The sequence below is a fragment of the Colletotrichum gloeosporioides genome, assembly GCF_011800055.1.
Source record: "Colletotrichum gloeosporioides strain Lc1 chromosome Unknown consensus_36, whole genome shotgun sequence".
NCBI classification, from domain to species: domain Eukaryota; kingdom Fungi; phylum Ascomycota; class Sordariomycetes; order Glomerellales; family Glomerellaceae; genus Colletotrichum; species Colletotrichum gloeosporioides.
In genome coordinates, this window is record NW_025544681.1 from 687117 (window position 1) to 707107 (window position 19991).

At 56.2% G+C, this 19991-nt stretch overlaps 8 protein-coding genes across 8 annotated transcripts; 6 read left to right on the top strand and 2 right to left on the bottom strand.

The window, feature by feature from the left end:
- Nucleotides 1-1987: 1987 nt before the first annotated feature.
- On the top strand, nucleotides 1988-4180 carry GCG54_00006102 (Forkhead protein sep1; the record flags this gene model as incomplete). Its single annotated transcript, XM_045406116.1, has 1 exon — nucleotides 1988-4180. One exon carries the CDS (start codon nucleotides 1988-1990, stop codon nucleotides 4178-4180), a length of 2193 nt encoding a protein of 730 aa, XP_045265499.1.
- Nucleotides 4181-5075: 895 nt separating this feature from the next.
- On the bottom strand, nucleotides 5076-5915 carry GCG54_00006103 (uncharacterized protein; the record flags this gene model as incomplete). Its single annotated transcript, XM_045406117.1, has 3 exons — nucleotides 5076-5263; nucleotides 5333-5659; nucleotides 5840-5915. The coding sequence occupies 3 exons, from the start codon at nucleotides 5913-5915 to the stop codon at nucleotides 5076-5078; spliced, it is 591 nt and encodes a 196-aa protein (XP_045265500.1).
- A 937-nt stretch (nucleotides 5916-6852) lies between these two features.
- GCG54_00006104 (Peroxisomal biogenesis factor 3) lies at nucleotides 6853-8623 on the top strand (the record flags this gene model as incomplete). Its single annotated transcript, XM_045406118.1, has 3 exons — nucleotides 6853-7010; nucleotides 7091-7500; nucleotides 7566-8623. The coding sequence occupies 3 exons, from the start codon at nucleotides 6853-6855 to the stop codon at nucleotides 8621-8623; spliced, it is 1626 nt and encodes a 541-aa protein (XP_045265501.1).
- A 443-nt stretch (nucleotides 8624-9066) lies between these two features.
- GCG54_00006105 (Transport protein particle subunit bet5) lies at nucleotides 9067-9634 on the bottom strand (the record flags this gene model as incomplete). The annotated part of the gene is made up of 2 exons (XM_045406119.1): nucleotides 9067-9182; nucleotides 9235-9634. The coding sequence occupies 2 exons, from the start codon at nucleotides 9632-9634 to the stop codon at nucleotides 9067-9069; spliced, it is 516 nt and encodes a 171-aa protein (XP_045265502.1).
- Nucleotides 9635-10793: 1159 nt separating this feature from the next.
- On the top strand, nucleotides 10794-13240 carry GCG54_00006106 (Calcium/calmodulin-dependent protein kinase kinase cmkC; the record flags this gene model as incomplete). The annotated part of the gene is made up of 7 exons (XM_045406120.1): nucleotides 10794-10936; nucleotides 11075-11268; nucleotides 11314-11480; nucleotides 11533-11935; nucleotides 11983-12398; nucleotides 12455-12592; nucleotides 12641-13240. The coding sequence occupies 7 exons, from the start codon at nucleotides 10794-10796 to the stop codon at nucleotides 13238-13240; spliced, it is 2061 nt and encodes a 686-aa protein (XP_045265503.1).
- Nucleotides 13241-14188: 948 nt separating this feature from the next.
- On the top strand, nucleotides 14189-16222 carry GCG54_00006107 (uncharacterized protein; the record flags this gene model as incomplete). The annotated part of the gene is made up of 1 exon (XM_045406121.1): nucleotides 14189-16222. One exon carries the CDS (start codon nucleotides 14189-14191, stop codon nucleotides 16220-16222), a length of 2034 nt encoding a protein of 677 aa, XP_045265504.1.
- A 321-nt stretch (nucleotides 16223-16543) lies between these two features.
- GCG54_00006108 (uncharacterized protein) lies at nucleotides 16544-17468 on the top strand (the record flags this gene model as incomplete). Its single annotated transcript, XM_045406122.1, is given in 6 exon segments — nucleotides 16544-16595; nucleotides 16613-16761; nucleotides 16846-16944; nucleotides 16978-17043; nucleotides 17059-17122; nucleotides 17164-17468. The coding sequence occupies 6 exon segments, from the start codon at nucleotides 16544-16546 to the stop codon at nucleotides 17466-17468; spliced, it is 735 nt and encodes a 244-aa protein (XP_045265505.1).
- Nucleotides 17469-17515: 47 nt separating this feature from the next.
- GCG54_00006109 (uncharacterized protein) lies at nucleotides 17516-19771 on the top strand (the record flags this gene model as incomplete). The annotated part of the gene is given in 5 exon segments (XM_045406123.1): nucleotides 17516-17814; nucleotides 17867-18224; nucleotides 18252-18710; nucleotides 18755-19591; nucleotides 19607-19771. The coding sequence occupies 5 exon segments, from the start codon at nucleotides 17516-17518 to the stop codon at nucleotides 19769-19771; spliced, it is 2118 nt and encodes a 705-aa protein (XP_045265506.1).
- Between the last annotated feature and the right edge of the window lie 220 nt (nucleotides 19772-19991).

Below are 19991 nucleotides of genomic sequence, written 5' to 3' on the forward strand. Positions count from 1 at the left end.
GGTGGAAGCGATATCACAGTTTTACACCATTGCCCACACCATCCACTCTGCTGGCTCGAGTATTTCCCCGGCCGGTCCTTGCATGCAGCAGTGCCATTCACGGCCTGTCAAGCTGCATCACGACTCCAGCTTTTATTCTCCAGCGTCCATCCCGGAACGGCGCAGAGGGGCATCCGCCAGAATCAGCAGCGTTTGGAAACACTCCGTGGACGGCACGAAACGAAAGTCTGAGGTGGGCAAAAAACCTACTGATTGAAAGATTGAAAGGCGGGTCTGTGGACGGAGTCTCGCATGAACTGCAAAACCTGCTTGCATATGTGCAATGCATAGCCTTCCCGTCTTGTCCACGTCGTCAACTCGTCCATTCACATTTCGTACAATCGTCGTCACCTGGGGCTCCTCTCTCTAAGTCTCTGCCGGACGTAACCCGCGCGCACACCCCTCCCCACCGAGCCTGAAGTCTGACAAGCCTGAACCTGGGAGGGGCCCTGTTGGGGACAGCTGGGAATCTCTTCTTCTCTGTCAGCACCTCCAGACTCCAGTGATCACCGCGCTCGACCTGAACTGGAGCCGGACGGCGTTGGAAGCGTGCTGCAAGAGACCGCACCGCCGCCTGCGACAACCACGATCGCGACCGCGAAGCCATTCGCGACGGTCAAGCAAACGCAGGGACAAACGCTCTGCCTCGACGCCATCTGACAGTTTACGGTCAGAGCCAGAGCCAGAGGCGAAAAGAGCACCGACCCCGACACCGTTCGCTTGCTGCTGGCCGTTCGCAGCATCTCAGACTCTTACCGGAGAGTCGGCGTGTTCCAGCAAACGGTCGCCATCCATCGCGGCGCATCGCATTGCATCGCTTCTTCTGACTCTCGACTGACGAGACTGGAGTGAGTGTGCGAGCGAACGAGGAACACTGGAATAGAGAACGCACCCCGGTCGATATCAAGCTGCACTTTCACGCTCGCTCACCACACACCATCCACCCTCCCTGCATCCGCATCCCGGTTCAGTCTGCACTTTACACCACACACCCTTGCTGCCACCTTCGGCGTACCCTAGCTTGGTCGGTCGTGTCACAGCCCACGCTCCTCTCGTCCAATCGCCCATTCCTCCCGTGCTCCAGAGTGCTCCACCCGGACATCTCTGGGCGTGCTGAGCTGGCCGTCATCCTCTTTCTTCGACAAGTCAAGTACAACCCGGGCCTCTCCACTCCTACCTTTCCTTCCTGAGTACCTAGCCTTCTAAGTACCTTATCCTCTCACTGCCGCCGCGACCCTCCCACACCACCACCACCACCACCTTCGCTCACACACTAACCACGCTTAACACTTGCCTCTCTTACCTTGGAAGTACTTCTCCTCACTGCCCGCTGTGCCGCTGCCTCTGCCGCCGCCGCCTATTACATCTTGCCTACCCTCCTCTCCCTCGCGTGCTGTCGTGCCTGATATCCCCTCTTTTCTTTTCAACCTTTTGCAGCCACAAGAGTCTCTGTCGCACTCACACGCATTCGCAAACGACAACACCAATACCATCACCACCACTCACACTCACACACTCACCGCACCTCATCGTCCGCCTTCCCAAAATCAACACATCACCACCGCTCATCAGATATCGCATCTTCAGTCTATCGATCCGTCGGTCAAGATCGCGAGTCGTTGCTTCGCTGTACAATTTGACCGCCAAAAGCCCCCCTTGCATTCACGACCCACAAGTCATTTCCAGAGTCTAGACCCGACCAAGGTGAGCCATGAGTCTCCTCTCTCTTTCTCCTCCCTTCAATCATGCGAAACCCCGTTCGGGTCAAGAACCTTGGAAGCCTGCCCTGTCAGCCCGGGAGATTCACAACCGCACACCGCGACTACTTATCTAACCTGATGCCTTGCGGCGCGCTGACATGCCCTCCCACTTTCAGCCCACTACCCGTACCCAAACCCAGCACCTCACCCAGGTTGGAGACATCGACCACGTCTAGTAATCGGCCGACATGGCCAAACCCACACGCTACGCCGGCTCTCACGAGCCCTTGCAAATCTTCCAAGACGACTTCTTCGAGAACTCGACAGCAATGATCAACCACGCACCCATGCCCGCCGCATCGAAGCCCCCGAGAAGACCGCTCGGCGCCGCAAGCAACAACAACGTAATCCTCAACCCGCCAGCACTCGCTTCCGACAGACACTCGCCTCTGAAGGCATCGTCAGGCAACCAAAAATCTCCTCTCGCCCCGTTGAAGTCTCAAGGCAACAGACTCAACATGGTTCCCATGGCGCCACCCTCCGCAAGGACACCAAACACCGACTCGCTTCACAAGAAGCCCTATCTCTCCAAGTTCAAGACCGTCGCGCAAAAGCCACCCGTAGTAGATCTCGCCGCCGGGTTCGGCAAGGAAAACGTCCACCCTCAGCTGTATCCCGCGCCGCCAACAATCAACTTTGACCAGTTCTACATGCACAAGGCACCCGGCAAGCGCACGCTCATGGAGGCCGCGCCTATCAAGGAATCAAGACCGCTCAAGAAGGTCAAGGCCGACGAGTCCGGTCTGCCGCCACACGACTCCTTTCCTCCGATCCTTGACGACGGGACGAAACCGGGCCACAGCTACGCGACTCTGATCGGGATGGCCATTCTCCGGTCTCCTCAAAGGCGCCTGACCCTCGCCCAGATTTACAAGTGGATTTCCGACACGTACTCGTTCTATAAGGCGGAGGAATCGGGATGGCAGAACAGCATTCGACACAACCTCAGTCTTCACAAAGCCTTCATCAAGGTGGAGCGGCCGAAGGACGACCCAGGAAAAGGCAACTACTGGACCATCCAGGAGGGCATGGAGCAGCAGTTCATGAAGGATAAGCCGGCGAGGAAGACCGCGACCACCGCCGAGAACGTCCCCGTCATGTCGACCCGAATGGAGCCCTCAAGACCGGTCAACGTCCCTATCCAGGAGCCGACTCTGCCGCCTCCGGCACCCATTAACCACGCGACGCTGCCGCCTCTGCCCACGTCTCAGGCTACCGTGGCCGTTGAATTCTCATCCGACGCGACCATTCCCGTTTCCGACTCGGCCGCACCCGAGGATGGACACGACAAGGGACTCGATCAGGACTGCTCTCCCCTGCCGCCCACGATGCACTCTTCACCGCCGATTCCGCGGCACATGGAGCCCCGCAGCCGCACGCCTCCGCCGCCCGGCCGCGGCCCATTCTCCTCCATTACCAAGTCCCACAAGAGGAAGTTTGCCTCCATGGATGACAGCGGCTACATTTCATCGCTCGAGTCTTCGGCGCTGCGGCAGCCCAAGACCGGCATCCTCACTTCGGAGGCTGACCGCCCTCGCAAGCGCAGCCGTGCTGGCAGGGCCGAGGACGAGATCGCTCGCTTGCGCGCTTCCTCTTACGACAGCCCTAGCAAGGGTCGGTCGTACAACGCGTTCGCCCCACCGTCCTCGTCGCCCCTCCGCCAGCAGGGACAGATGCTGCCACCGCTGACTCCGGCCATGAAGCTGAAGCCGCCCACCAAGGCACCGCCGTCTGCGTCGCCCAACACGAACCTCCGTCTTCACCGCGACCATGTCCGCCAGATGCTTCAATCTCCACTCCGCAAGATGGACGGCAATGCGCCTTGGAGCCCCGCCTTCAACCTGGATGAGAACATCTACAACTACAACCTGATGGCTGCCGGTGACTTCGACATCTTCCAGGACATGGACAACGACTTCTTCGACGGCCTCCCTCAGGAGTCGCCATCAAAGAAGTCGGTGAAGCGACCGCGTATCGAGCGTACCAACTCTGCCAGCGCTCTGGCCGAGGCGACAGACTCCAACAAGTCGGTCATCTCCACCCCCTTCCTGAAGGCCCCCGCGCAGAACTCTGCAATGTGGGAAACCCCCAGCAAGGTGTTTGATGGGCTCTCATCTCCCATCAAGGGCGGCGACAGCGCCTCCCATTGGAGATTCCCCTCACCGACAAAGATTTCCTCGTCCTTTTACGAGGTTGCGGCCGAGGGCGACTGGCCCTCTTTCACCTTCGACACCGCCGACTTCATGGACGACCCCAACGAGTACTCGGGGCTCGACATTCTGCAGGGCTTTGAGAAGATTGGCTCGGGCTCCCAGCCCAAGCAGTCAGGCTCCAAGCCCAGCAAGCCTGCTTTTGGACGAAGCTACACCACGCAATTCTAATCTCTCCCATGAGGCTTTTTTGTCTCACTGATGCTGAGACATGACGACCGTTACGATGTATGAACATACTTATTGGCATAACGTCCGATGCTCAGGCGTTCGACTGTTTCGACCACACGATAATGGAGCGGGAAAACCAGGGCTGGATTGACTTTAAAGACTAATGTCTGATACGGGCTCCGCGGCTTATATTTCTTGTCCATGATTGTTGCTTTATGATAATGACGAAGCAGCGGCACATACTGGCTTATTGGGGACATGATTCTGGTAGGAACATTTGGGTGTGTTTTTCTCTCTCAAGGCCCCCCGGTCTTGATTTGCGCGGTGGACAGGATCAAGCAAAGGCCGCACTAGGGATTGGCGGGAACTGCTTTTTGGCCGAATGGCTTCTTGTGTGTGTTTTTTGTTGTACGAAAATTGTTCGTTTGGATGCGTTGCAGATTAGCTCCCCTCCACACGGAGGACACTTAGTGTCAAATGCTAGTATGAGCCATCATCACATTCTTTGAGTTGGTCAGATGACTGCACTAAATTGTTCGGTTTGCTCTCTCGTGTCCGTCCTCTTTCGGACCGTGACTGCTGGTTTGGATGGAAGGGTACCTCCTGGCCGCTCTCTCGCATGTGCTCTTGGCCCAAACCTTTTCGGAATACGTCAAGCAGTGAACTTATGCGCGATTTTTCAACGAAAGATAAGTCAGAAACGGGTATCATATTGATTTGCTCTAGTTCAAAATCCGACAAGTCTATGCCCACAGCCCATATAATTCCTAACGCCGCCTTCATTAAATGCTTCCTCGTATGTTCGCTTCCGTGGATTTCATAACGCAGTTGCTACTGCTTAACCCGCTAATCACACACTGACAATCACTTGGCCTCCCGGGTGCCATGATACGTGTCAATATATGCCCATTCTCGTGGCCCAGCCCCCTTCCTTCTGGTTGATGTTGATCTGGTACGGGAACGGGTTCGAGCCTTGCGTCGTTATCGGGGGGATGTGATCCTTGTGGGCGTTTACAAAGGTGATGACCTTCATAACCGTCGTCATGAGCGTCTGTTCCATGGCCTTGCGGACCTTAGCCCTCTCTGTAGCAACATTGTCAGCCTCCTACATCCCCAATTTTTCACGCTCATCTCTCCCGAGACAACACGTACCGGTCTCTGTTCGAGGCTCTGCGACGGTGACCTTTACGGTCCACAGCTCCCAGCACACCTCCTCGTCGCCGCGCATGAGCCAAGCCTTGCGGCGCTTCTTCTCGAAGAACTGCACGTTGAGCTGGCCGCGCCCGCCGCTGCCGCCGCTGGCCGTGTTGGTGGAGGAGCGCTCGGCGTCAAGCTGGCGGACGAGGGCGGTGGCGCGCTGCTCGATCATGGTCTCGAGCTCGACGTCGTCGACGTAGGGGAGGGTCAGGTCGAGGACCTCACGGGTGTAGGGGACGACGGCGGGGAAGAAGCGGTGGAAGAAGATTGTGTGGAGGATTCCTGCCGTTTGAGAATGTTAGTTCCTGTCCTCATCCTTACTGCATGCCGCTCATAGGGCTTGGTGGGAGAGAGGGTGTCGCGCCCGTGGCGCAAAGGCGATGTGTTCTCGTCATGTCGTTGAGGTATATGACGTCTGGCGGGGCGGGAAACCGGGGCCATGGGAATGAGGGAAGACGGTACCTTTGACGACGTCCCGGACGGATGCTGGGTCCGCAAAGGCGTCGAGGATGAACTCCGGGGGATTCGTCTGCTGCATCGTGTGCGGGGAGGTAGGTATGCTCGATGTTTGTTGCGTCCGTCGTAGGTTGAGGGTTCGGTGACGATACTGCTTCAAGGGGCGATGATAACGTTCTGAGGATGGACTTACTAACAGTGTCCTCCCTCGGATGTCAGAAGATGGACCTCTGTGTTGGGTGCTGAGGGGCAGACTGATGTGCCGCTGCCCGCCGCCGCAGCCTGCCCCGATAAGGGGGGGGACCTGATGAGGGGGGCTGTTGGCGCTAGATGGCAGGGATGCGTTTACCCCGAACTCTTGAGTGCCCAAAGGCTCCCGGTCATGGGTCCCGGGGAGAAAGGCGGCTGCAGCACATGTACTCAGTACGTACACTGATAGAGCGGGTAGGCCACCTATTGTAACGCCGTAAGGTACCGTCAGGTCAGTGACGGAGGTATCACTTTAGGTGCCGCGATCCCTTTACGGCGTACAGTGGCCCGCCGCGGGTGTCCGCTCCAGCCACAGGGCAGCGCCTGCCACGGGCCAGTCATGGAGCGTCATGCGTGTTCAACCGTCAACGTGTGCCGTGGTCTCTATCGCGTGGGTGTGGCTGGGCCGAGGTAATCACGGTCCACCACGACACTTTGGGAGAGCTACCTTGCCCTCTGTCTCTCTGCTTAATTGCCCCCCCAAAAGTCATTACGTTTGCCGACCAGCCTTCCTGGAGATCCAGACATTGCTCCCTCTCAGATGCCAATTTCGTGGGGATTAGCGAACCCCGGTTTTCTCTTCTTTCTTCATATGATTCCGCCCCTTGGATTCGGAGAGTTTTGCTTTGGATTTTAATTCACACCACTGGTCTTTGGGGTGTTACTGCATTCTCAATTGCGGTCAGGCCCTCCACAGAGCTCTGTGCCTCATTTGGTCCACTAGGTAGTCAACGGAAAGCTTCGAGAACAAGAGTGGAAGCGCCAATACCATGTTCGACGCAACCCGGCGATGGTTCCGCCGGAATAGGACGCCTCTCGCCATCGGCGTGGGAGTCGTCGGTGCAGGATACGTCGTGACGAATTATGTACTGGGCAAGATCAACGACGCGCGGGAGCGCATGAGCAGCGACCGCATCGCGAAGGAGAAGTGAGCTCTCATCCCATCCCCCCGCGATCGGCAACGCCAAAGAGAAGACATCAAGAACTAACAATGGCCTCCTCAAACAGCCTCCGCCGCCGATTCGAGCAGAACCAGGAAGACTGCACCTTCACCGTCCTCGCGCTCCTGCCCTCCGCGACGACCAGCATCCTCGAGGCTATGAACACGGAAAAGATCACGTACGAGATCCAGAAGATGAAGGGCCAGACCAAGAGCGTCAAGAGCGGCAGCGGCGAAAGCGTGAGCCCACCGAGCATTGCGGACACCACAATGACCGCCGACGATGATGGCCGCAGTGTGGTCAGCAGCGGCGTGCAGAGCGAGAGCGGGCTGCACGCAAGCCAGATGACGGTGCCCAGCGCGGCCGCGACATCCGGGGAGGGTACAGCTGCGCAGGACGGAGGGGCCGCGGGCGCGGCGGCGGCGCAGAAGGCCAGGAAGACCAAGAGGCAGTTGTGGGATGACTTGACGATTAGCTGTAAGTGGATCGACACCGATCAGGGTGATAAGAGTGCCTGTTTTGCTGACGTAGGGGCCGGGCAGCAATCACGAGAGCGTTCACATTGCTGTACACGCTTGCGCTTTTGACAATGCTGACGAGGGTCCAATTGAACCTCCTGGGTCGGCGCAGCTACCTGTCGAGCGTCATTTCACTCGCGACAGGTGCCGCGCAGGCAACGATCAGCCTCGAGAACAACGACGACGACGGCCTTGAGCCTTATGGCAACGACTTTGAAACCAACCGCCGATATCTGACATTTAGCTGGTGGCTTCTGAATGAGGGATGGAAGGAGATTGGCCAGCGTGTCGAGGCTGCCGTCCGCCAAGTCTTTGGCCATCTCAGCCCGCGCGACCTGCTCAGCTTTGAGCAATTCTCCGAGCTCACCCTCGCGGTGCGCAAGAATGTCGAGGGCGCGACGCCCGAGGAGCGTCGCAAGGCCAAGTGGCTTCCATACCTGCTGCCGCCGCGCAACAAGGAAGACCACGTCCTCCGCGAGTCCGGCATTCTAGAGGAGAGCACCGTCACGCTGTCCGAAAGCACGACATCCCAATCCCCCGCGTCGTCGCCCGCGGTCAGGAGGCTCCTCGATGAGACCTCGGACCTGATTGAGTCCCCCTCCTTCACGCACGTACTCACCCTCCTGCTCGACGCGGGCTTCTCCACGTTGGTGGACAAGAAGCTCGCGTCGGCGGCCTTTGACAAGCCGGACCTAGCGCAGTCGGAGCCCCGCACTTCGCAGGTCGTGCTGCTGCCCAAGATCCTCTCGGTGCTCACCAGGCAGGCGCACGTGATTGGCAACGGCATGCCGAACGAGTATCTCCAGGAGATGGAGCAGGTGCGCGACCTGGAGGGCTTCGCGGCGGTGGTGTACTCCAGTAATTGGGAGAACGAGATCCAGCAGGAGGAGGGGGGCATCATGGCCAGCGCCGTGGATGTCAGAGCAAGCGAGGTGCCTTCGAGGCCCAGCCAAGCGACGACCAACATCCCAAGCCAGCAGACGCAGGGGACGACACAGGGTACAGGCGAAGAAAGCGTCGTCGTCGTCGACCCCGCGACAAGTTTCGAGAGCGCGTGGGGTAGGGCGGTGGACCAGAAGTAAGATGACGGCAAGGAGCCATTGGGGTGCCCTGCTGCTTAGGATATGACCTTTTTATAATGAGAATCATGGGATTGGAAGGATGGCGAGGCGAGGGTGGTTTGAAACGGAAATTATAGGTATCATTGTATAATCTATGGGCGAGAGATAGATGGACATCTCGATCTGTACCAACAGCACGGGCCGGCCTGATCAGAGACGGCGGCTCCGTTCCTTTTTTCTTCTCTTTTGGTATCCTCTTGACCCCGTCTCTTATCCGGTCTCTATGGTTCGCCTCTATCGTGGGGTTTGGTGATATGTTCGCGGCTCTCCTGGTCGCGCCGTGGCCGAGCCCTGATCGTAACAGCAGCCCTCCTAGGGGGAGGACTCTGGTGTTCGCCTCGCTGGACAATATTTCCATACGTGTCTTTTGGTTTTGTATTTCACTATGCAGTCGGTCGATGCGCTCACATCAGACCCCTGATGAACTGATCCAAGCCCAGCTCGAACAGCTCATTCTTGACGCCCTCTCCGCCCTTGTGCTCGGCCGGCGCTAGAGGATTCTTGACGACTGCAGAGACGGCTAGTCAGCATCGTGTCATTCGTTTACCGACTTGCTAGGGATATAGTCTTACCATATTCAACCCATAAATTGATGTAAATCTGGTGCAGGACGTTGCGCATGCTCAGCGTCGCCGTGTCGGTGAGCATGACGAAGCGCAGGTTGGAGGGCGTCTCGTAGTAGTGCAGCTTGTAGCCAGAGGTGCGGTAGCTGATGAAGGCGTCGTCGTCACCGCCGAGCTTGCGGACCATGTTGCGCAGCGAGAAGACGGTGCCGAAGATGAGTTTCGCGTCGTCCTTGGCGGAGTTTGTGTGGGAGCGGCGGAGCTGCTGCGAGGGGGCGGCAGCTGCGGCGCCAGGGCCGGCGGAGCTCGCGGGCGGTGGTAGTGAAGCCGGGCGCTCGGCGGGGAGCCATGTCTTGCTGTAGATGCATTCTGTGTGCCGGTCGAAGATGTAGAAGGAGTAGACGACCATGATGGGCGATTTGACGCGGAGCGTGGTGGTGGTGGTGGTGGTGTCGTCGGTGAGGCGCGGCGTGCGGGATCAAGGTCCCATTCCGTTTGGGGAGGTCGCGCGACGCAAGTTGAAGCTTCGTGGTCTGGAATTGGGCTGAATGATTGTTGCTTCGATGTCGCTGGCGAGCTGTGGGAGCTCTTGTCGTGTGCGCGCAGGGTATCGCAGGCCCGAGATGATGTCGCTGGGAAACGGTCGTCGGGAGCCGGACGAATGAGCAAACGCTCAGTGGCACCCCCTACCTGTAGGCTAAGATACGTCTCTGGCCGAGCCTCGGTGGCCTAGGAATGCGCAATGAGACCCTGGAGCCTGTCCGATTAGGTGCGTGCAGGGGCAGCCCGTGGCGGGGCACTCTCAGTGGGGTTGAAATGCTCTCTTCCTCCCCGCCCCGGACGAGGTCCAATGTCTTCTGACGGCGCCTCTTTTGTGGTTTCTGCTTGCTGCAAAAAGGAGGGGTTTGCAGACTTGCGCTGGCCCTACGAGGAGGCCACTAAGCCTGGGCAAGCCCACCTCTTTGGGGGCTGTTGTAACGCGCCCAATGGCATCAGGCTCTGGGTCTGGAGATGCTCGAAAGCCTTACGCGGTCCATGGGATCGCCGATGGATAAACGGCAGCGAAATGGATGCTCGAAGCCTTGGGAACCGGGGATTTGGACCGGGCCTGACGAGGGGGCTGGACCGACACAGCTGAACATGACGCTGGGCTGGGAAGTGTTTTTCTCCCCCCCCCCCCCCCCCCCCCCCCCCTTTTNGGGGGGGGGAGTGTTTTTTTCCCCCCCCCCCCCCCTCTAAGCGTCGTTTTCCACCTGCGGTGTTCCTCTTTTTTTTTTTTTAAGCTTGAGTCGTCGCTCTCGCAAAACTCCAGCCCTTGTTTCTGCTGGTTTATCTTCGTCGCTTTCGGTTTTCCCACCCACCTTGGTCTGCGTCGGGTCAGGTTCGGTCGCAACAAGGCTTGAGCACACACATTAGGTAGCCGGCATAGCTCAGCTGAGCTCTCTCTCCCCCACCTGGTGCTCTCCAACTCGAATTCCGTCATTCCCCCAAAAACGTCAGCTCGCCTTTTTCTCTTTTTCATCGTTCCAGCTTTGCACGACACACACAGCCTGGCGCTGGAGGCGACAATGTCTGAACCCGGCGAACTCCAGAGCCCGCCAACAACGGCCATGGCCTCCGCAACTCTCGCGACCACCGGCGGCATCACCTCGCCCACCATCACCGTAGAAGAGGGCGGCGCGGAAGCTCGTCCGCCGTTCGCTAACCACATGTGCGTCTGCGCCGGTCCTTGTTGAGCCTCTCCCTCTGCCCTTCCCTCTCTCGCTGCGTTGCGCGCGCTGCAACTTGCACTGCCTCCCCCGCGCTCCACAAGCACGCAGCTCTAACCTCGTCCCGTGTTGCCGAGCAGATCCGATTCGGCCGCCCAGCCAACAAAGTTCCAGAGTCCCTTGCGACATCACCGCCGAACGCCGTCGGCTCATCGCGAAGTCAAGGTGCGTCAGCTCAGCGTTGTTGAGCTTTGGCCCCGCCGCGCTCCCAAGTTAGTGGGGGCGGGGNGCGTCAGCTCAGCGTTGTTGAGCTTTGGCCCCGCCGCGCTCCCAAGTTAGTGGGGGCGGGGTAGCTGCCCTGTCTGTCATCAGCGACCAGGGACTCACAAGCAGCAGGAAACCCTCAATGCTGTGACTGAATATAGCAGCGAGGGCCAGGACGGACGGAGCAACCACCGTATTAACCAGTACATAATCAAAGAGGAGATTGGTCGAGGTTCGTACGGAGCAGTGCACCTCGCGACAGACCAGTTTGGGACCGAATATGTAAGATGGGCTCGCTCCGTCATCTGCCCAGAGCCAAGCTCACAACTCGTAGGCCGTCAAAGAGTTCTCCAAGGTCCGTCTGCGCAAACGAGCCCAGTCCAGCATTCTCCGCCAAGGAGCTCGTCGACCCCAGCGATTCGCCCACCGTGTAAGTCTCAATGCGCCGCTGTCGCCACACTTCGGCGACTTTGGCGGAGACAACCCAAGCCCCAGTGCCAGCGATGCCTTGTTCTTCATCAGGCAAGAGATTGCCATCATGAAGAAGCTCAACCATCCGAACTTGGTCCAACTCATAGAAGTGTTGGACGACCCAGAGGAGGATTCGCTGTACATGGTCCTCGAGATGTGCAAGAAGGGCGTCGTCATGAAGGTCGGACTCGGCGAGACGGCCACACCGTACCCCAAAAATTCGTGCCGTTACTGGTTCAGAGACTTGATATTAGGCATCGAGTATTGTAAGTGACCTAGTGTTTGCACCGCCAGCAGGGCTGATGCGCAGCAGTGCACGAACAAGGCGTCATTCATCGCGACATCAAGCCTGACAACCTCCTGCTGACTGAGGATGACGTCCTCAAGATTGTCGATTTCGGCGTCTCAGAGATGTTCGAGAAGCCTGGCGACGGCATGATGACTGCCAAGTCCGCGGGCTCCCCGGCCTTCTTGGCTCCTGAGCTTTGCGTAGTCAGGCACGGCGATGTGGACGGCAAAGCTGCTGATATCTGGTCCATGGGCGTTTCACTGTACTGCCTGCGATACGGCAAGATCCCCTTCGAGCACGATGGGGTGCTGGAAATGTACGAAGCCATCAAGACGGAGTCTCCTCGTCTGCCCGAAGATGAGGATGCCGACTTTGTGGATCTCATGACCAGAATTTTGGAAAAGGACCCGAAGAAGCGCATCCCGATGGCGAAGTTGAGAGTGCGTGCCGTCCGTGTACTAAGTTTGCCGCCACCAAGATTGCTGACAAGATTCAGGAGCATGCCTGGGTCACAAAGGGAGGGACAGATTTGTTGCTTTCCAAAGAAGACAATTGTGCGGCCCTCATTGAGCTCCCAAACGAGCTCGAGTTGAACCGTGCTTTTACGCGGAAGATGAACCATCTTCTCTGCGTGGTGAGTAGTAATTGGCATTGTCTCAGAACGTTCCTAACCTTGGTGTAGATGAAAGCGATCCACAAGTTCAAGGCCATCCTCATGAGGCGCAGGCAGAGTCGCAACTCTACCCTCTCGCCACGCGGTGATGGCGGTAATGAGTTGATCGACCAGGACAGGGACAGGGCTCGTGCAGAAGAGATTGAGGCTCTCATCGCGAAGCGCCTTGAGTTCATGAAGAAGCAGGGAGGGAGCAGCGGTGCGACGGACAAGAGCGATGCGACCGAAAAGGCGGAGAACGAGCCGCTGATCCTTGGTATCGGGATCGGTGCTCGAGACGAGTTCGATAAGAACGAGCCGTCGGCGGGTGCTGTGGCTGAATCTCCGACCAACGTCGACTTCAATATCTATGACAAGGCATACGAGGCCGAGGTGGAGCGCATCATGTCCAAGCCCAAGAGGCAAACGACAATGTACCTGACGCGGTTCGTCAAGGACCGCGAGCAGTTCAAGGAGGTCGCCAACGTGATCGAAGGGACGTCCGCGGCCGTTACACCAGCAGGAACGCCGAGATTTGATACCCACCAGGCGGCAGCGAAGGGCCGGTTCGCGGACTTGGTGTCCAGTATGACGGGCAAGGGCAAAGATGCAGAGGGCGTAGAACAATGAGAAAGGGCGATCGCATCTGTGAGTCCGCAAAGGCCATGGCTTGGCGTTGGGGTATTTTCTTTTCTTGTTTTGCCGTGGTTGTTGGGACGGTTTACCTGAGCACTTCTCTTCCAAAATATGATACCTGTTCGTGGCAATGAATGGAACGGGACATTGCTTGCTGATGAAAGTTTGGCGGCGGCAGAGCACAGGAAAACATGATTGCGGTTCACCGTGGTTGACAATTTCGTGTGAAATTGGGATTCGTCTTGCATGGGTGTTCCACTTTTGGCCAAGGGGATGGAAGGTCCAGTGTCATTCTGGAAGCTGTGGAACGCCCTGTTAAACTGGGGAAACAGTCGTGGCAGCCATGCTCGGCCGAAGACATCATCACTTGTTCCGTCCTTCATCTCTCTTGCCGAAAGTGGTTTCCACGCTAGTCGTCCATCCCCGGTGGAGATAGCCAATCGCGTGGGAATGAGGCACAGCCAGAAATCCCATCCGAGGCAAGGGGGCCAAACCACCTCCAGTCTCCAGTCAGCATTCCTTCCTTTTTCCATCGTTCTGGCCCCCAATTTACCAATGCACTTTACGGAACGGCGACGCCGGCTTCAACTTCCCCAGTCCCAGTCGATAGGCTATACCGAGAGTTAATAACGTCGTCGATGGAAGCCACAATATCCTTCAAGCGACGACTGTTCTCTAACAGGAAAGATACGCATTTCGACAGGAGAACACGAGATCAAGACTTATTCGCCATGGCCCCCGACGGCGACAGCTTCCCGATGGGCAACCAACCGACGGGGTTTTCGGTAAGCCCATGAAACAAACGGACAAGCTCCATCATTCACGACGACAACCTTACTGAACACTCGGCCTTGCCAGCTCCTGAGGCGATCGTTCGTTCCGTCGTTCTCCCTATCAAGCAAACGCTTGAGCACGCCAGCACCCTCCTCTGTCAGCAACACCATGCCTAGTCGATGCCAGGCATGCCGCAACCTAGACATTTGGCGAGCTACGGAACGCCTTCCGGGGCACACTCTGTCCGCCCTTGTAGATGGTGTTGTTCTTGCCAGACTCAAGACTTTCGAGGACCCTCGCGATTGCGATCTATGCCAGCTCTTCTCTCGCCTGTACGTTGAAATCGACCCGGCAGCCTCCGGCTCCGTCCACACAGCAGAACTCCGAGCCTTCCCTCTTGTGCCGCACATTGCTCTACGGTCGCTCAGGCAAGGCTTCTGGAAAGGCGACACGGGGTACTTATTTGAGGCGGAGGACTTGACCGACTTCTTCCTTGCTGTCGTGCCGTCTGACTTCACTCACACAGGCGGAAGGGACAACTCGCGGTTAGAGAAGCTCATCTCCAAGCAGGGACTCGTTATGTGGCATCGGGAGATACAGAAGAACACAAGGTTGTTCTCTCCACGCATTGTCACGCCCCAATTCAACGCTCGGGTTGTTATGGAGTGGCTGGACTGCTGCAAAAAGTACCACTCGGCTTGCCATCGCGGTCAGGGCGCTCTGCCCAACATGCGACTTATCGACTGCGAGACCAGAAGCGTCATCACTGTCGAGTCGCTCCCTACCGAGGGTCATCCGGAATATGTGGCGCTGAGCTACGTATGGGGAAAGAGTACGAGTAGCCTCTTGGACTTTACGGACACGGGCACGTCATTACCCAAGAATCCGCCCCAGGTCATCGAGGATGCGATGAAGGTTACCGCTGCACTCGGCTACCGCTTCCTCTGGGTCGACAAGTACTGTATTGACCAGCACGACAGCGGTAAGAAGCATGAGCAGATTATGCACATGGATTTTGTGTATCAGAATGCGGCTCTCACAATCGTCGCCGCTGCTGGAGACGACGAGACTTGTGGTTTACCTGGCGTGTCCACCGAGCGGCCATCACAACAAAGCTTCTTCCCTCACGAGCGGTTCAACTTGCGCTCGGCCCTTCCGTCCCCTAAGCAGAGCATTCTGGACTCTCGGTGGGCTACAAGAGGGTGGACGTATCAGGAGGCTGTCCTATCGAGCCGACGCCTCATCTTCACGCGAGACCAACTTTACTTCGAATGCGGTTCGATGAACTGCCATGAAAGTTTGCGAGTCTCATTCGACACCTTGTATCGACAAAGAAGGTCACACCTTGACGACTACATTGGCCGTTCGCTCTTCGGATCTGAGCATTTGATACCCCAGACCGCAAAATACGACGAGACATCCAGGCTGAACAAATTTCTTGCTTACACACAATGCGCCGAGCAGTACTCTAGACGAATACTAAGCTTCGACGAAGACGGTATGAATGCATTCGGGGGCATCATAAAGAGGCTAGAGTCGACGACAGACTTTCCCGTTCGGCAGATATGGGGTATACCATTCTTCCATCCAAAGGACGACATACTTGCGTCTGTAGGGAGTGTGGACTACTCGGGTTACCTTTTGACCGCGCTGGCCTGGAGGCATGAGCTATACAAGCCCACAAGGCGGCGCAAGCAGTTTCCTTCTTGGTCCTGGACGGGATGGGAAGGATCGGTCACTTGGCCAAACCCGGTGGATTCAAACAACATCCATAGTCCAGCGGGTGTCGACATGGCCAGCATCCAGCTGTACCTGGAGGACGGCACCACATTACCATTATCTGAACTTGATCCGCGGAGTCCGGACCAGAACTTTTCGCAACCAAGAGCTCTACTAATTCACACTTCCGCCGTTCCAAGGACGGCGTTCATTTCCGACGGTTCCAACCATAGCATGCGACTTGCGAACGGCGGAGAAGTTCGGCTGTATCCCAGTAAGGAGGATTTGGATGCACCAAAAGTATTCAAACGGATACAGACTGGACGGTACGAGGCCATCAGGCTCGGCACCATCAATGACGACGCATACATGATGCTGATCAAATGGTACCGAAACTCGGCGTATCGGATTGGCACACTCGTTGTTAATAAGTACTATCTAACATACTCTACGCCTGTGGCGAGAACGTTCAAAATCAAATAGCCCTAATTTAATCACACCCTGCTCGATACGGCAGGTTTCAGATGCCTTCAACGCCCTCAGACTCATACCAACAAAAGCTTCAGGGGCCACCGTCTTGAAATCCTCAAGCGCTGCTCCTATTGGCTGCCCGTGAACATCGTCTTCGGCAACCAACAAATGAAATGGAGGCTGCGCCCGTCGTTTGTGTTGGCGCTAAGGCGCAGCGGCAGGCTGCGGCCTCACCTTCGCTCCAACAAACGTGATGAGATTCCTCTCTGCAACAACACATCAGCTCCATCTCTTCCAGCAACTATGCCTGACTTATTGTAAACGTTCTTCGCGATGTCTGATTCATTGTCAGTTGCCGGAAGTGTTGTGGGAATCGTCTCGCTTGGTATGCAAGTGACACAGGCGCTTTACATTACTACAATGCTTTTGCAAACGCGGAGTCGGACGTCGCACAGATTCTCACAAAGTTGGAAAGCCTTCAAAAGCTACTTGATAGCTTATATCGCCAGCTTAAGGACCGCAAATTCTGCTTGAACGACCGTTATGTCTTGGTATTGGTTGAAAAGCACGTCTAGGAATGCGAGGACTGCATTGAAGATCTCTGTGATTATATAGAAAAGTTTGGGGATATATAGCCAAAAGACACTCTGGCTATTGCAAAAGCCCTCGGTCGACGGCTTGCTTACCCATTCCGAGAGAAGACATTGAGAAGGCGTGAAGAGGATATCGCTGAGGTCTTCAGTCGCATGTCTTCTGCATTATAATAGCTGCAGCTGAACGACACCGGTAACATTCGGAACGAAGTGGAGGAAACCAAGACTTTGATGGACCTAGTGAGAGCTAGCTAGGTTAACAAGAAAGTCTTTGAATGGTTGAAAGCCCCTGACGCTACGATCGACTTTAATGAAGCCTGTAAGAAAAAGCACCCCGGAACAGGCCTGTGGTTTGTCCAGGGCCCCGCGTACAAGTCATGGCCCGAAATACTGGGCTCTTTCTCTGGCTGAGCGGCTTTGCTGGCTGCGGCAAATCTGTCCTCTGCTCCACGGCTATCCAGTACGCCTTTCGACATCGGAGGTCCAGCCCACGAGTCGCCATCGCGTTCTTTTCTTTTCTTTCACCGATGTCAGCAAGCAGAATGTGTCGTCCATGCTGCGCTCCTTGGTGCTACAGCTGTTTGGCTAACTCAATGGCGGCTGCAACTATGTACTGCGATTACGAGACACCTACCGCAATTCTACGCCACCAGACCAAGTCTTAATTGATTGTCTCCTCGAGCTTTTCAGATCGTTCAAGGACACCTACATCATGATTGATGCTACTGACGAAAGTCCGCGCGACGAACACCTCGAGGCTGTTCTCGAAACGCTGCTTCTCCTACGCCACAAGCCAGGGCTACACCTCCTCGTGACAAGTCGAGATGAGACCGATATTCGAGAAACGCTAAACCCTTCCTTGAAACAACATGTCACGATGAAAAACCTTTCGGTGGACGAGGATATCGCTTGTTATGTATCAGAACATCTTCGCAAGACTGCCCGCTCGTTGAAGTGGTCCACGAAATTTGCCCGTATCGAGACCGCACTGACGAAGCGCGCAAAGGGGGTGTTGGTCACCTCTCACCATCACCGGCAGACAGTACAGCTAACTCTGTTACAGATTCAGATGGGTTGAGTGCCAGTTCAAAGCACTTGCCAGTTGTTCCGTGAGCCCTCACAACTTGAGCAAACTGCTCGAGTCTCTGCCCAAGACATTGGACGAAACATACGAGCGAATGCTCCTTGGCATCCCGGAGCATGCTCAAGAGTGCTCTCAGCGGATATTGACGGCTCTCTGCTGTGCCAAACGGTCCTCAACAGTGCCCGAAGTCATCGAGTGCGCGGCGGTTGAACTGGAGCCTGAGCCGGCGTTGAATCCAGACCGTCGGCTTGAAAAGGCAAAAGCCATCGAGGAAGCCTGCCCTGGTTTGGTGGAGATCTACACGGCACCGTTCAAGATGTTGGATTCGCGAACCTATGTGAGCATCGCTCATTTTTCTGTTTAGGAGTATCTCGAGTCCGAACGGATATTGCACCAGAAGCCCGTGTCGCAATTTCACACCGGAGGCCACGGCGGCCAAGTCGAGATGCTGAACATCTGCCTGGCCGTTTTGAATGCTGAGTATAAAAGGCTCTTGGATTTTACTAGCCTCTTACATGACGCCGATGGACCGCTGGTTGAATACGCACAGTCACACTGGTACCTGCACTTTACAGAAGGCAAAGAAACGCCGGCGTTGATAGATCGAGTACTACGACTTTGCCAAGACTCGTCGTCTCTTCGCGTCTTGACATTCGAATGCCTTCGCTTCGATCGCGGTTTCAATCAATGTTATTTGGAAGAAGACAATCTTGAAGCACTAGAGTTTGATATGGATAACTTCGGACGCCTGGAGCTTGCAGGAGGCACCCTAATCGAGGACAAGACCTGTGTCTACTTAATGACTATGCTTGGGTTTCACTCAGTGCTTGTTCGGTTGCTTGCTAACGACAAAACCGTCGTGGACAGACTGTTTCAGGCATGACCCCATTGCAGCAGGCATCCTCAGATGGGCATGAGGAAATAGTACGACTTCTGCTGGAAGATGGCGCTGGGATCAACTTATCTGGGAAGCACGGCAACGCGTTATCAGCAGCGGCCAAGAATCGTCATATGGGCACCGTCCAGCTCCTTGTGGACCACAACGCCGATGTCAATGCAGGAGGAGAGAGATTTGCCTCGGCTCTGTCTGCGGCGGCCTGGGGTGGGAATATGGACATAGTCCAGCATCTCCTCGATCATGATGCTGATGTTAACGCCACTGGTAAAAGCCTGGCTTCACCACTAGTCAGTGCAGTGACAAAGGGTCACGCGGAGGTCGTTCAACTTTTGCTAGACTCCGGCGCTGATGTGACGGCACTGAACTCGGCTGGCTGTGCACTAATGGCGGCTGCGCAGCATAGTCGCATATTGATTGCACAGCTTCTCCTCGAACAAGGAGCCAACGTGCAGTGTCGACATCGCGGTCTGGAGGACACATTTCATCTGATCCCATTGGTCATTGCGAGTGGCAAAGGAGATTTGGAGGCCATGAAGCTTTTGCTCGAACACGGTGCTGACCTCAATGCCATAAGGTATCACCAACATTCAACCCGTCAATCCATATTCATAAGCACTCCACTATTATCTGCACTCGAACGCGGAAATGTAGAAGCTGCGCGACTTCTCCTCGAGCACGCCAACCTAAAAGCGCAAGGTCGTCCCTGGACGAGGACTGATTCTCGGCCTCTCCTGCACCTAGGCGATCAGATGCAAACACAACGATACCGAAATGGTAGAGCTTCTCCTAGACTACGGCGCGAATCCGTACGATAACGGCAGTCGCGGAAAGGATGCGGCGCAGCGTCTGGCTCGTTACCTCCGCAAGACGAAACTAGCCCATTGATTCAAGAACATATGACGAAGTTTTCGGAGGAAGGGTGCTTAGCAAAGTCTGCCAAGAAGAACAGTAGCAAGGAAGGGAGCATTGATAAGACCTGCGAGTAGGACAATCACAAGGGCAACAACAAGATAGTCCTGGGGCTACCAATAAACCAAGACGTGTTACCGTTACATGCCGCAGCAGGCAAAAAGACGTCCAGAGCCCAGAATTCAGCCAATCGTTCCCAAGCAGAGATTTTCCCCAGGAGTGATGATGAACTTGAGTTCCCCCCCGGAGCTCTTCCATGAAAAGGAGTCTCTGATGTCTCAAGGCCTTCTTTCCCTG